The sequence below is a fragment of the Sciurus vulgaris genome, assembly GCF_902686455.1.
Source record: "Sciurus vulgaris genome assembly, chromosome: 7".
Classification (NCBI taxonomy): Eukaryota; Metazoa; Chordata; class Mammalia; order Rodentia; family Sciuridae; genus Sciurus; species Sciurus vulgaris.
Genome location: NC_136467.1, coordinates 55,348,734 through 55,364,699, shown reverse-complemented (window position 1 = coordinate 55,364,699; position 15,966 = coordinate 55,348,734). Strand labels below are relative to the sequence as shown.

Genomic DNA, 15,966 nt, shown 5'->3' with positions numbered 1-15,966 from the left:
AATAACTTCATTTTATTTATTTTTATGTCATGCTGAGGATCGAACCCAAAGTTTCACACATGCTAGGCAAGTGCTTTACCACTAAGCCACAACCCCAGCCCCATAAAGTGGCAGTTTTAAATAGGGTGCTGAGATGCACTCTGGGCAAAACTCAGATAAGCTGGTGAACAAAGGGATATATCTGCAGGTACAACTGGATGGAGTGTGTCAAAACAAAAGACCTCAAGGCCCACTTGTGCTTGATGTGCTTAAGGAACAGCAGAGGAGCTCGTATGTGAAGCACAGCGAGCAAGAGGGAGATGTCAAAAGATAGTAAGATGGAGGTGGGGAGGTGGGCAGTGTGGATCATGTAGGGCCTGTTGGTCCTGAAGAGTATGTAACAGTGCCTAGAAGCATCCTAAGGCATGACACAAAACCACATTTAGCTCCTATGCTCCCTAATTCTATTGCCCCAGAGGCAACATCTGAAGGAACCCATTTCCAGAGTTTGGCACTTTTGTTTTCCCACATTTTTTTATTGGGCATTATAATTATATGTAATAGTGGGATTCACTGTTACACAGCTTGGCACTTTCAATTCACCATGTTACTGAATTCTTACCACTACCTGTAATATTATTATAATTATCCCCATTGATTCAGAGATGCCAAGTGCATATCTAAGGTGGTACAACTTACATGTATATCAAAGTTTAGATGTGACTCTAGCAATCTCATTTTCTTCAAACTATTCTTTTTTTAAAATTTATTTTAATTAAAAATCATAAATTTACATAGGGCAATGTTGTTTGATTCATTCTGTTATTTTTCCCCTTCCCCCCCACCCCTCCCACCCCTCTTTTCCCTCTATACAGTCCTTCCTTCCTCCATTCTTACCACCTAAACCTAACCCTAACCCTAACGCTAAACCTTCCTACCCCCCCTTATATCTCCTAATCCGCTTATCAGCGAGATCATTCGTCCTTTGGTTTTTTGAGATTGGCTTATCTCACTTAGCATGATATCCTACAATTTCATCCATTTTCCTGCAAATGCCATAATTTTATCATTCTTCATGGCGGAGTAATATTCCATTGTATATATATGCCACAGTTTCTTTATCCATTCATCAACTGAAGGGCATCTAGGTTGGTTCCACAATCTGGCTATTGTGAATTGAGCAGCTATGAACATTGATGTGGCTATATCTCTGTAGTATGCTGATTTTAAGTCCTTTGGGTATAGGCCAAGGAGTGGGATAGCTGGTCAAATGGTGGTTCCATTCCAAGCTTTCTGAGGAATCTCCATACTGCTTTCCAGAGTGGCTACACTAATTTGCAGCCCCACCAGCAATGTATGAGTGTACCTTTTTCCCCACATCCTCGCCAACACCTATTGTTGCTTGTATTCTTGATAATCGCCATTCTAATTGGGGTGAGATGAAATCTTAGGGTAGTTTTGATTTGCATTTCTCTTATTACTAGAGAGGTTGAACATTTTTTCATATATCTGATGATTGCTTGTACATCTTCTTCTGTGAAGTGTCTGTTCATTTCCTTAGCCCATTTGTTGACTGGATATTTGTATTCTTGGTGTAGAGTTTTTTGAGTTCTTTATAGATTCTGGAAATTAGCGCTCTATCTGAAGTATGAGTGGCAAAGATATTCTCCCACTCTGTCGGCTCTCTCTTCACATTACTGATAGTTTCCTTTGCTGAGAGAAAGCTTTTTAGTTTGAATCTATCCCAGTTGTTGATTCTTGCTTTTATTTCTTGGGCTATAGGAGTCCTGTTAAGGAAGTCTGATCCTAAGCCAACAAGTTGAAGGTTTGGACCTACTTTTTCTTCTATAAGATGCAAGGTCTCTGGTCTGATTTCAAGGTCCTTGATCCATTTTGAGTTGAGTTTTGTGCAGGGTGAGAGATAGGGATTTAGTTTCATTCTGTTGCATATGGATTTCCAGTTTTCCCAGCACCATTTGTTGAAGAGGCTATCTTTTCTCCATTGCATATTTTTGGCACCTTTGTATAGTATGAGAAAATTGTATTTATTTGGGTTTGTGTCCATGTCCTCTATTCTGTACCATTGATCTACCTGTCTATTTCGGTACCAATACCATGCCGTTTTTGTTACTATTGCTTTGTAGTAGAGTTGAAGATCTGGTATTGCGATACCCCCTGCTTCGCTCTTTCTACTGAGGATTGCTTTAGCTATTCTGGGTTTCTTATTCTTCCAGATGAATTTCATAATTGCTTGCTCTATTTCTGTAAGGTACATCATTGGGATTTTAATTGGAATTGCATTGAATCTGTATAGCACTTTTGGTAGTATGGCCATTTTGACAATATCAATTCTGCCTATCCAAGAACATGGGAGATCTTTCCATCTTCTAAGGTTTTCTTTAATTTCTTTCTTTAGTGTTCTGTAGTTCTCATTGTAGAGGTCTTTCACCTCTTTTGTGAGATTGATTCCCAAGTATTTTATTTTTTTCGATGCTATTGTGAATGGGGTAGTTTTCCTAATTTCTCTTTCTGAAGATTCATCACTTATGTATAAAAATGCATTGGATTTATGTGCATTGATCTTATATCCTGCTACTTTACTGAATTCACTTATGAGTTCTAAGAGTTTTCTGGTGGAATTTCCAGGTTCCTCTAAATATATAATCATGTCATCAGCGAACAGGGATAGTTTGAGTTCCTCTTTTCCAATTCGTATCCCTTTAATTTCTTTGGTTTGTCTAATTGCTCTGGCTAGAGTCTCAAGAATGATATTGAATAGAAGTGGTGAAAGAGGGCATCCCTGCCTTGTTCCAGTTTTTAGGGGAAATGCTTTCAGTTTTTCACCATTTAGAATGATATTGGCCATGGGCTTAGCGTAGATGGTCTTTACAATGTTAAGGAATGTTCCCACTACCCCAATTTTTTTCTAGTGTTTTGAGCATGAAGAGATGCTGTATTTTATCAAATGCTTTTTCTGCATCTATTGAAATAATCATGTGATTCTTAACTTTTAGTCTTTTGATATGGTGAATGACATTTATTGATTTCCAGATGTTGAACCAACCTTGCATCCCTGGGATAAAACCCACTTGATCGTGGTGCACTATCTTTTTAATATATTTTCATATGCAATTTGCTAAAATTTTGTTGAGAATTTTTGCATTGATGTTCATTAAGGATATTGGTCTGAAATTTTCTTTCCTTGATGTGTCTCTGTCTGGTTTAGGTATCAGGGTGATATTGGCTAAAGGAGCAAATACGGGAAGCAAGAGATCATTTCAATAAAGAGTTAGAGATACTGAAAAACAAACAAACAGAAATCCTTGAAACGAAAGAAACAATAAACCAAGTTAAAAACTCCATAGAAAGCATACCAATAGGATAGAACACCTGGAAGACAGAACCTCAGATATTGAAGACAAAATATTTAATCTTGAAAACAAAGTTGACCAAACAGAAAAGATGGTAAGAAATCATGAACAGAATCTACAAGAATTATGGGATATCACGAAAAGGCCAAATTTAAGAATTATTGGGATTGAGGAAGGCTTAGAGAAAAAAACCAAAGGAATGAACAATCTATTCAATGAAATAATATCAGAAAATTTCCCAAATCTGAAGAATGAAATGGAAAACCAAGTACAAGAGGCTTATAGGACTCCAAATATACAAAATTACAACAGACCCACACCAAGGCACATTATTATGAAAATACCTAACATACAAAATAAAGACAGAATTTTAAAGGCCGCGAGAGAAAAGAATCAGATTACATTCAGGGGAAAACCAATAAGAATATCAGCAGATTTTTCAATCCAGACCCTAAAAGCTAGAAGGGCCTGGAACAACATTTACCAAGCCCTGAAAGAAAATGGATGCCAACCAAGAATCTTATACCCAGCAAAACTTAACTTTCAGATTTGATGATGAAATAAGATCCTTCCATGATAAACAAAAGAAAGCCAGCATTGCAGAACATTCTCAGCAAAATATTCCATGAGGAAGAGATGAAAAACAACGATGCAAATCAGCAACAGGATGAACGAGCCTAAAGGAATAGCCAAATAAAGGGGAAACCAAATCATGTCAAAAATGAGTCAAATGACTGGGAATACAAATCATATCACAATAATAACCCTGAATGTTAATGGCCTGAACTCATCAATCAAAAGACATAGACTGGCAGAATGGATTAAAAAGAAAAATCCAACAATTTGCTGCCTGCAAGAGACTCATCTCATAGAAAGAGATACCCATAGACTAAAGGTGAAAAGATGGGAAAAAACATATCATGCACATGGACACAGCAAAAAAGCTGGAGTATCCATCCTCATTTCAGATAATGTGGACTTCAAGCCAAAACTAGTCAGAAGGGATAAAGAAGGACATTACATACTGCTTAAGGGAAGCATAAATCAGCAAGACATAACGATCATAAACATCTATGCCCCGAACATTGGCTCATCCATGTACGTCAAACAAATCCTTCTCAATTCCAGAAATCAAATAGACCACAACACAATAATACTAGGCGATTTTAACACACCTCTCTCACCACTGGATAGATTGTCCAAACAAAAATTGAATAAAGAAACCATAGATCTCAATAACACAATCAACAATTAGACTTAACCGACTTATATAGAATATACCATCCAACAAAGAACGAATACACTTTCTTCTCAGCAGCACATGGATCCTTCTCTAAAATAGACCATGTTTTATGCCACAAAGCTACTGTTAGCAAATATAAGAAGATAGAGATACTACCTTGTACTCTATCAGATCATAATGGATTGAAATTAGAAATAAATGACAGAATAAAAAAGAAAAACTTCTCCAATACCTGGAGATTATATAATACACTATTATATGATGAATGGATAACAGAAGACATCAGGAGGGAAATAAAAAAATTTTTAGAAGTAAACGAGAACAAAGACACATCATATCAAAATCTCTGGGACACTATGAAAGCAGTACTTAGAGGAAGATTTATTTCATGGGGTGCATTCAACAAAAGAAGTAGAAATCAACAAATAAACGACTTAACACTACAGCTCAAAGCCCTAGAAAAAGAAGAGCAGACCAACACCAAAAGTAGTAGAAGACAGGAAATAGTTAAAATCAGAGCCGAAATCAACGAAATTGAAACAAAAGAAACAATCGGAAAAATTAACAAAATAAATAGTTGGTTCTTTGAAAACATAAAGAAAATTGATAAACCTTAGCCACACTAACAAAGAGGGAGAAAACTCAAATTACTAAAATTTGGAATGAACAAGGAAATATCACAACAGACACGAGTGAAATACAAAACATAATTAGAAGCTATTTTGAAAATCTATACTCCAACAAAACAGAAAACCTCGAAGACATCAACAAGTTTCTAGAGACATATGAATTACCTAAACTGAACGAGGAGGACATACACAACTTAAATAAATCACTTTCAAGCAATGAAATAGAAGAGATCATCAAAAGCCTACAAACAAAGAAAAGTCCGGGACCAGATGGGTTCTCAGCCAAGTTCTACAAAACCTTTAAAGAAGAGCTTATTCCAATACTCCTCAAAGTATTCCATGAAATAGAAGCGGAGGGAACCCTCCCAAACTCATTCTTCAAACTCTTCTTAACATGGCTGCCTCACTCTCAAAATGTATGTACTTTACTATTTGGAAATTTTACTGCAAATAAATAAACAAACAAAAACCCCAAACAAATAATATGACCTACTTTTCCCAAGTCTTGCTCTGCGGGAATTTAATAAAAAAGAAAACAAAATGTAGCATCTGAGATCCTGGTCTGGGAGAGTCACTGCCAGGCTCAGAACCAGGAGCCCTCAGTGGTAAAGCACTCCTGGGTTCAAACCCTGGTACCTGCCCCTCCCCTCAAAAAATTAGGAGCCCTGATATTGGTTCCCTTAAGGATTGTCTCACACTAACAAACAAAAAACTGAAAATAATCAAAATGTTTACCAATGGGGAATTAAAACCATTTAACAATATTATAAAAGACTAGGAAGACTCCAAAAATTTTCTGTGTTTATGTTCTTTGGGAAGATAAACTCCACATGTGAAGTGGAAAAAAACATTAAGATTAGATAACAGTATTTGAGATATGATCTCATTTTGCAGAGAATGAGGAAAGAATAGCTGCATTACATGCAAAAGGCTTGGAATAAATCTTGAAATAAACTCCCCTCATCAGCCTCAAAATGTTACAGATCATACTAAAAAATTAAACACCAGTTTCAGCTTCTGCATATGTCATTAAGTTCAAGCAAATCTCCTTCCACACTAAATCAATTATTTTTAAATTGCTGTCTGATTTCTCCCTATGGAATATCTTCCAAAATGCCCTCCAAAATTTAATTTTGTGCTGTTAATCAGGCACCTAGTCTGAGGAAAGCTGAAGGATTGACCTGAAAAGAAACACAAATGAAGACCAAATCCTTCAGATAGTACTTTTTACTGATAACAAGGTAATGTTTTTGGTAAGAAATGAACAATTTTTTTCAAATACAGCCAAAAAATCTCAATACTCCCTGAAAATACATGAAGAGGTAATATGCACATGAAAGCACAATACAAATGATTATTCTTTAGGGAAATACAGGTTAAATCCATAATGAAGTATACTACAGACTCATTAGAATGTTTAAAATTAAAAGTGAGATGGAAAAGACCCAAAGTACATCATTTTGTTCTGACCTGACTCCACTGTATGCTTGCTTACAATGTTTTCTTTTCAGCCTCTTGATAGCTGTATCTATGTTGACAGTACAGTAGGACCTTCGCACGTCCCTGGTCCCTGACTATGACCCGGATGTATAACAAAATGACTCTGAAATGTGTAATCAGAACAATTCTCTTCAAAATATCTGTCTCAACAGGGTCTTTCTGACCTACATGTGCCTCAATTGTTCTTGTGGTTTTTGCCTTTATAAACTCTGTATTTCCAAAATTCAGGTGCTGGGAGTTCTTTGAGATGTTAGCCTGCTCCCAGTTGCCATTTGCCTGGCATGCTCATTATTCCCTTTCCAAAAAAAAAAAAAATTCTTGAACAACAATAACAACAAAAAGAAATGAACAATTTCCCATTTATTCTATTTTCAAATTTCTACTCTTAGCATGCTTCTTAAAAGTTCTGTGTTTCTAGGTACTTTCATGTATTTAGTTGAGCATTTAAAAAAAGTTACCATACTTTTTAATTTAGAATATTCCTGTTAATGTAAGTTTTTTAAAAAAATAATTAGTGATCTATATAAAAGTATACAAATATCTTTATCATTTGGCAATATAAACATCCTTTAAATACAAATTTAATATTAAGACTATCTAATTATTAGAGAGTAATATTAACCAAATTCTTTTATATGCACATACCTATTATCATTATTTGTATATGCACATATGGCTATGATCCCGGAAACCCACTATTTTATATACACACTAATAAATAAAAGAATATCAAATTCTATATGCATTTTATAAAAGTAGCTAAATAAAATTCTGGATTTGCAATTAAGTTGTATGTAAGAATTTAAACTCACCTCCTCCTTGTATCCAACCATTCTGTACCACTCGATGAAAAATTGAACCTTTGTAATGCAATCTTATGCCACTTTGAGAAAATCCTGCTTTTCCTGTGCACAGGAACTGAAAATTTTTACACGTTTTGGGACATGCATCACAATATAGCTACATAATAAAGATGAAAATTTCAAAGATTAGGTGTTTTAACTTTTCAACAATCACAGATGCCTCCCAAATTATTTTTTTAAAAAGGCAACATCCTCTTACCTCAAAAATCAAGCGTCCAATTGGATAAAAATTAATGTTAATGTCCAAGAATACAAAAACATGCTATTAAAATTAGAGAGAAAAAGATAATGCAGGTCAATATCCTGTAAGAAAGTTATAGAAATGACCAAAAACATAGCAGACATGTTTTCAGTGATAAAACTTCAATGGCATTATCAATGAATAACAACCGCAAAATCAAATGAATGAAAAAGTCATTTTATTTTCTTTACTAAGTCTTAACAATCCACATGACATATTTTTAAAAGTTTTGTTTTTCATTATACATTTTTAAAACCCTTCAGTAATGACACTTTGAAAAATGTTAACTGATCACACAAGATGAGAACACGAAGCCTAGCTGTCCACTACATCACAGATTCCATGAGGAAAGGGAGATTTGGTCAGTTCCTTTGGGAAAAGAAACAGATGGGAATTCTTTTCTACTTCTATTTTCTTTCCTGAATAGTTCTGAGAAAACATTCATCCTGAGTGCTATGGATTTGGTTATCAGATGTTCTGATTTTCAGAGCACAGATTAGTTAGCTAGAGCCATTCACAGCACAGATTAGCTTTCCAAGTGGAAAAATGAGGCCTCTATATCTACAGGAGGTATGACACTAGGGGTAGGGAAGAGAAGGAGGCTGAGCTTCTGAGTCATCCTCAATAATTCTCTTACATGCACAGATGCCTCCAGCTTTTGTTTTCACTTGGTATCCTTTTCCAGTAGAAACGACCACTTATGAGACTTTGTCCAGCCCATTAAAGAAGCCTCCAAACTGAAAATACAAGTCTTCATTACTATAGAATTCAGTCAGGGGGCCACAGCACAGCCAGTGGAGTGTTCTAAATCTTGGACACCATACTCAAATATACCAAACTGTCCCCCTATTTAATGAGGTGAATAACTTGGCCTGACCTCTTTCTTAAGAATCTGGGAAACATAAATGATATCACCTTAAAATATGTCATATTATTTATGTCACTCTAACCTTTTTTTAAATTGAAAGACTGAAATAATATACTGTGCTATCTGGCATCCAGCCATGAAGTATTACATTAACACTAATTATAATTAATTTGTTAGAGTCTCTCGGTTTCTGGACAAGTTCTTAATTATAAAAGAGAATATTATAACTGATGAATGGGAGACATAATATAGTAAACCTCACAGACTTAAGAGGAAAAAGAGGTTATACTGAAAATCAAAGTTGATTGAGAAAATGAACAGGTTCATTCAGGCATGACTGAATGTCCCTGTTTATCAATAGATTATCTTTAGGTGGTTGTCAAGAGTACATAATTCTGAAAATGCTGATGAAGAGATCTAATAAATGCAACACACCAGCAACCAAACACATAAACATTCTTGTCTAGCTTATGGTTCTAACCTGGAAGTAAACAAGTCCCTGGGTTTGACTCAGCAAGAAAAGTCTATCCTCTACAAAACATCTCAGGCTTTTCTCTGGAATCAAGGACCTCCATCCTCACTGCCACCAATTAATCCAGGCTTTCATTATTCCCAGTCCATGCCACTACAGCAACTTTCCAAAAGACTACTCTGCTACCAGTCTGCTTTGGCACAGTACTAAAATTTTTTCCAAAACAGCGAAGAGGATATATGTCATTTTCTTTATGAAAAATTCTGTTGCCTTGGTTTCCTTCTGGATAAAATCTGACTTCTTGGTTCAGAATGGACAGTAAATCAATCTGGACTTAGCCTATCTTTAGGATCTATTGTTTTTTTCCCCCTGTTCTTAACATCTGAACACACTTTCTAGTGGGGAGCTCCCTCTAGGGTTCCACTGTCCTCACTAGAACCTAAAGGGGTCAAATTCTCCCTCTCTCCCACCCTGTGACAACCAGGTTGTGGGCATATGACCTGAGCTTGCCAGACAAGTCCTCCTGCCTGGGGCCTTTAAGCTCCAAGGAGTGGTGCGGAGATAAAAGGGCAGTCCAGGTTTCAATGAAGGTGGCTCTGTGAACTCAAGGCCAGCAGCATCTGCCTGCAGCAACATCCTGGCCACACATTCCTGCCACATAACTCTGGCCATGTTTTTATCTATCTGGCTTTCCTTGGTTCCCACCTGTTTTTCAAAGCAGGTTCTCCAGCTTTCCTGTCAACTGGCAGATGACCAACATCATTTCAATACATCTTTTCTCCTTAAGTAGCTTGGTGCTGTTGATATTCTCACTTCCTTGCTTCATTTCCTACTAATTATGGCTTCCTTGTTGTCCCCTGTCATTCCCAGAATTTACCACACACTTTCAAATTCCTGTCCCTTGAACATTAAATTCCTCCACACATACCAGTTTCTAGCATTCTCAAACTGCACTGCTTATTCAACCCAACATTCACTGAGCACCCACTATGTTTCATTTCTGTTCAAGGTAGCAGTTAAATGAGGATCCATAAAATAAGGTCTTTGCCTTTGCACAGCTCAGATCCTAGCAATGTGTCTCCCTGTGTACACAGGCCACCATAGGCTTGAAATGACTTCCAAGTGGTGACAGTTGTTACTCTAACAAGGTTTCAGAGCAAAATTACAACATAAATGATAAAAAAAATTCCACTATTTTACTTTGTAAAAAAAAAAAAAACAATGTAACTTGCCTTGGTGTCTCTTAAGAATTTTGTGGAATAATCCATAGTAAGTGCCTCATAAAGTGCAGGGGGCTTAACATCAACTATATCCCACACTTTGTGAGCCCATTTCTGCAGATCAGATGCATCACCCAGGAATTTATCATTAATAAAACACATCACATTGGAAGAATATTCCCATGTTTCATCCTTGAGTTCCTACAGGAAAAGAAAAAAAAAAAAAAAAAAGAGCAATAAAGGAAAGAAAACAAATGAAAACTTGCTATCCATAAGCCAGAGCTTGGGATCAACTCTAGGACTGAATTTGTCAACTCTAGGATTGAATATTTTTAAAAAATATTCTTTTATCATCTTTCAGAGGTCGGCTGTGAAAGAGAATTTAAGAACATTTTAAAGAATCAAACATCATGAAAGTACAGAATGATTTTAAAAAGTAATCTTAAAAAGGTTATAATCATAGAAGATAGACAGTAATTCTGGTAATAAAAGTCATTATATGCTGAGTATACTTATTATGTTAACTCATAAACAAAATGCAACTCTGGCCAGGCACTGTGGCATACACCTGTGATCACAGCAACTTTGGAGGCTAAGGCAGGAGATCACAAGTTTGAGGGTGGTCTTGGCAATTTAGTGAGACGTTGTCCTAAAATAAAGGTGTACAGATGTATGTAGCTCAGTGGTAGAACCACAGGAGTAGAATGCCCCTGGTTTTAATCTCCAATATCATGGGGGGGGGGGAAGAAAACAGCAGTTGACATCTTCATTTACCAAACATTTTACTGCGTGCCTGCTTGGGAAGGTTAGTGATTCTGGGAAAGGGATGATTATATTTCTTTCTTTCTTTTTCTGTACCAGAGATTGAACCCAGGGGCACTTTAACCACTGAGCCACATTCCCAGCACTTTTTACTTTTTTATTTTGAGACGGTCTTGCTAAGTTGCTTAGGGCCTCACGAAGTTGCTGAGGCTGGCTTTGAACTTGCAATCCTCCTGCTTTGCCTCCTGAGCCCCTGGGATTTTAGGCATGCACCACCATGCCCAGCTAAGGTATGATTTTCAATGTAAAGAATTAAGATGATTTTTTTGGTACGGAGGTGGAGGACTCACCTTTAGGAAAATACCTCCTGAGAGGCCAGCAGGGATTTCCAGAACCCAATCAGACAGTGAAGAGGACCCTCAAAATGAAGTGTGTTAAGTGTTTTCATCCACACAACGCTGCTGGTCAACCTTCTGATCCTCAGTGCATGGCCACTGAGTTACATCCTCTCTGAGATCTGCTTTATCATTACCCAGTGCCAGCCCTAGAAAACCATGAATAACTTGGTACAGCCATTCTCAAACTGTAGCAGGCTTTGGAATCACAGATTCCTAAGGCCCACCTGACTATCTAACTGTGGGATGGGACCTGAGAATTTGCATTTCTAAACATCCCAGGGGATGCTGATGCTGCTGGTCTGGAAATCATACTTAGAAAAATAAGAGTTTGAGGGAACAGTTTGCCTCCAACTTGCCAACTTGGCCATTCCCAGCTTCTCTCAGAAGATTTAATATCCTGCTGCTTGTTTCCCATGCTCCTCTCAAAACCTGCTTCCTGGCAGAGAATAAACTTCATGCTCTACCATAAATCACTGATAGAAACTATGTGTCAATAGTTTCTGGAATATTCAATTTACCAGACCCAAAACCCAAAAAGGGAGACAAAAATCTAATTATGGACATTTTAGTTTGCCTTATGGGAGAAATGCAATCAATGGTACATTTTATTTGGAGGCAGAAGATGTAAATGTCTTGTCTCTGTCTCTTCTGTACATAAGGAGACTCTTTGCTTGCCTTAAGAGGCAGGCTGGACCTGGTGTTTTCTAGGTCTTTTTATCCAAGACCTATGATGCTGCCTTTTTTAAAGGGGAGAGAGAGGCCCTTCCAAAGATCTGAAGCCATCCCCTGAGAGGGGCATTATATTCTGCTCAAGCATAAGGCCAATTGGCCCAATGAATTGATGACCAGATGTACTAAGATGCAGTAATATAACACAAGACACAAAGCTTTCATTAAAAAAGGACCAACAGACTGACCTGAAAAGGAAGGTTAAAGTGACAGATATCCAGAGGATGAATGTGGGAGAGGAAAGAAAGGAGGGATAAGGAATGAAGTATAGGAGACAAGAACACCAATGATTAACTAGGAAGGAAGCCTCATTCTGGACCCATGAGAAAGGCAGGAGGAGAAGAGTACAAATCACCTCCAGGTAGCCCAAAATGGAGAGGGAGAGAAGTTTGTTTGTGTTTTTGGCAGTACTAGAGTACTGGGGATGGGATGGAATCCAGGGGTGCTTGACAACTGAGGACATCCTCAATCCTCTTTTTTAAAAAAATTATTTTTTAATTTTAAGACAGGGTCTCACTAAGTTGCCCAGGTTGAACTTGTGATCCTCCTGCCTCAGCCCCCTCAAGTCATTGGGATTATAGGCATGTGCCACTATGCCTGTTTAACTGGTCTTTAGAGAACAGTGGGAATGTACAAGAGGAGCAGGTGCAATCCAGACCCTGAGATCACAGTTTTCCTATAGGCAGAAGCATGAGGCTGGAAGGCAGTATCATGTTTGATAATAAAAAGTTTAAAAAATGTATTGCTTAAAAATGTATTCTCAGGGTAATGAACTGTTCCAGTTTGCCTGTGACTGTCCTACATTTTAAGAAATCTCTATCCCAGGCAAACTAGGACCTCTGATAACCCTAGTTGTGTAAGGAATGTGTATGTGTGTGTGTGTGTGTGTGTGTGTGTGTGTGTAAGTGTTCTTGTGAATTCTTATGAAAATGGCTATGAAAGTATGATGAGACTTAACAAATACTATTCTTTTTTTTTTTTGGTACCGGGGAATGAACCCAGAGGTACTTAACCACTGAGTCACATCTCCAGCCATTTTTTATATTTTATTTAGAGACAGGGTCTTACTGGGTTGCTTAGGGCCTCACTAAGTTGCTGAGGATGGCTTTGAACTCACAATCCTCCTGCCTCAGCCTCTCAAACCGCTGTGATTACAGGTGTGCACCACTGCACCCCGCCTATTCTTGACTCAGTCTTGTACCATTCATGTGACTGAAGGGAGAGTGAAGTGGTTTTATAAAGCAACACTACTTATATGGTACTTAATTACAGGATCACAGGATATCCTTGTGCAACCAAGCACTGAACAATTGAAACTGCTCTGAGTGGGAAATGGAAATTTCATCATCCACTGGAGAGACAGGGTGGGGAATGGAAACCAGCACTGGGATTCTCTACAGGATTAGACCAGGAACAACAAGCAGGAAGTAGAACCCTTTCCACACTCCCCAACATGAGAGATTGCTGAGCCAGGTTGCCACCTTCTTTTCTCTTTATCACATGTTCCAGGCAGCAACTACCAACAGACCAGGGTGGCACCCAAGAGGAAATCTATCTCTATATTCCTGGAAAAGTTCCATTAGCCCTGAAGACTGGGGTTCTCCAAGAGTAATTGCAGAAGGGAGAATGGGGAGAAAGAAGCACCAACCGAGATAGGGTGTCCTGGGAGAACTGGGTAACTGTCATAAAGGTGCCTCTGGGAGCCAATCCCAAAGAACAGAAGGCCAAATGTTTACTCCGATATGTGGATGCTAATTCACAATAAGTGTGTGTGGGGGGAATAGAGGTATTTTGGACTAGACAGAGGGGAGTGAAGGGAGGAGAGGGGGAATGGGAGTAGGAATGATAGTAGAATGAATCAGACATTATTACCCTATGTGCATATGTGATTACATGACCTGTGTGACTCTACATCATGTACAACCAGACAAATGAGAAGTTATGCTCCATTTATGTATGATGTGTCAAAATGCATTCTATTGTCATGTAGAATTAGAATAAATAATTAGAATAGATAGATAGAAAGATAGATAGATAGATAGATAGATAGATAGATAGATAGATAGATAGATAGATAGATAGATAAAACAAAAAACAAAAGTACCTCTGGGCAACAACACCACACAAACCCTTTGCTATCTGTATGATGTACAACACCTGTTCCTTCCAGAGTAAGAGCCAGGCGACAGCAACTTGAGTGCCAGGGTGTCACAGGAAGTGATATACAGAGAAAGGGGGTAACCATCAGCAGGGATAAAAAAAACACCACTGAAAATTTTAAACTCACCTTTATCATATGCTCTCCATGGGAAAATCTGGTAAATATTTTAGTTTTTAAAAAAATCCATCTGGTAAAATGATTGAAATAATTTAGGAAAAGCACATTATTTAGAAAAATAAAATCAGATTTGATTAAAATAACTTGCATTTTGTTCCCAAAATGATAATTCAGGCTGAATTTTGCTTGTTGTTAATATCCCCCACGTCCCAATATCCTTTACCCTTTTTTTCTCCTGCAGATATTGATCCCACGCAAATTCTTGAAGAGGAACCATTATAGGATCTTCAAATTTGGATGGATAATTAATCTTCAGACTCTAGGTTTCAAAATACAATAATTAGTTTAAAGTGAGCTCTCTTTTAAAGTCAAAAACATTTGTCCAAATTTTTATGGGGTCTCCAGAAGTTTTATGAAGCATATAGGCCACAGTCTGACTGAGATGCCCTGTCCTCCTCCCAGATGTCCCTACAAGTCAATTCCTGGTCCACACTAGGACACAAGCTTATTGACCTCTGACCTCTATGATATAAGCTCCTGAGGGTGAGAACTGTCTTGGCCTTCTATATGTCCATCTACTATCACATCTGGCACCTGGTGGACCATTCACTCATGACAACTGAATTACAAAAGAGTTTATGGCAATAGTTCTGTGATCTTCTTTCAGGACTAATTTTTCCTTAAAATCCTGCTAAACCTCAATGGATCTAGATACTTTACTTGAATGAAAAGTAAATATCATTGCTATAATTCATTGATGTAAGGAGATCAAAAAGGGTACTGTGGTTATACCCCTTAGGAAAAAGTAAATACTAAATAAATTTAGGTGTAGAGTGTAGGTTTAGTATTAAGTATGTTTTGGTTGAACATATACTTTATTGTATGAATCACAGAAAAAAATGTATTTATTTATTTAGGTGGTACTGGGGATAATACCCAAAGCCTTACATATGTTAGGCTACAGAAAATTCTTACAGGTTAGCAATTCCTGTCAAAAAAAGTTTTATTTTTGATATTAGTTTCACTGTGCTCCCCTCTAAAGCAAGAGAAGGCAGCAGAACCAAGTAACAATTAGGCCTCACTTTTCCAAGCAGGTCTAAGTGGTGGGGCCAACAGGGAAAAAGTAATAGCTGCTGGAGTGGGCACCTTGTCAAGTAAGGGCACTAGCTTGGCACACTTCATCAGAGGCGAGTATTCCAAGGGCAAGAAATCCAGGACGTGAGTGTCCTACTTTGGTACTCAGGATAGCAAAAGAGGAAAACAGTGGTAGGGCCATTTTCTTCCTAGACCGCTGTATCCAACAAAAATGACATGTCTGGTTTCTCAGTTCCAGTTGCTGTGCTCTGTTTGACACAATCCTACAGGATGACTGCTGTTTCTAACTGAGGAATAACCAGCAAACCTAGTCATACT

At 37.6% G+C, this 15,966-nt stretch overlaps 1 protein-coding gene across 7 annotated transcripts in view; it reads right to left on the bottom strand.

Annotated features, from left to right (window-relative positions):
* Positions 1-15,966, bottom strand: part of PPIL6 (peptidylprolyl isomerase like 6) — a 34,135-nt gene that overhangs the window by 16,149 nt on the left and 2,020 nt on the right. For 3 of the 7 annotated variants that reach the window (XM_079149165.1, XM_079149167.1, XM_079149169.1), the window contains exons 2-5: positions 14,777-14,872; positions 10,399-10,587; positions 7,785-7,847; positions 7,535-7,682 (exon numbers count right to left, since the gene is read on the bottom strand). In XM_079149165.1, the coding sequence (XP_079005291.1) occupies positions 7,535-7,682; positions 7,785-7,847; positions 10,399-10,587; positions 14,777-14,872 (496 nt within the window). Of the gene's footprint in view, positions 1-7,534; positions 7,683-7,784; positions 7,848-10,398; positions 10,588-11,498; positions 14,300-14,562; positions 14,650-14,776; positions 14,873-15,966 lie in introns of those variants that run through there. The other 4 variants (XM_079149166.1, XM_079149170.1, XM_079149171.1 and 1 more) reach the window with 4 other exon arrangements.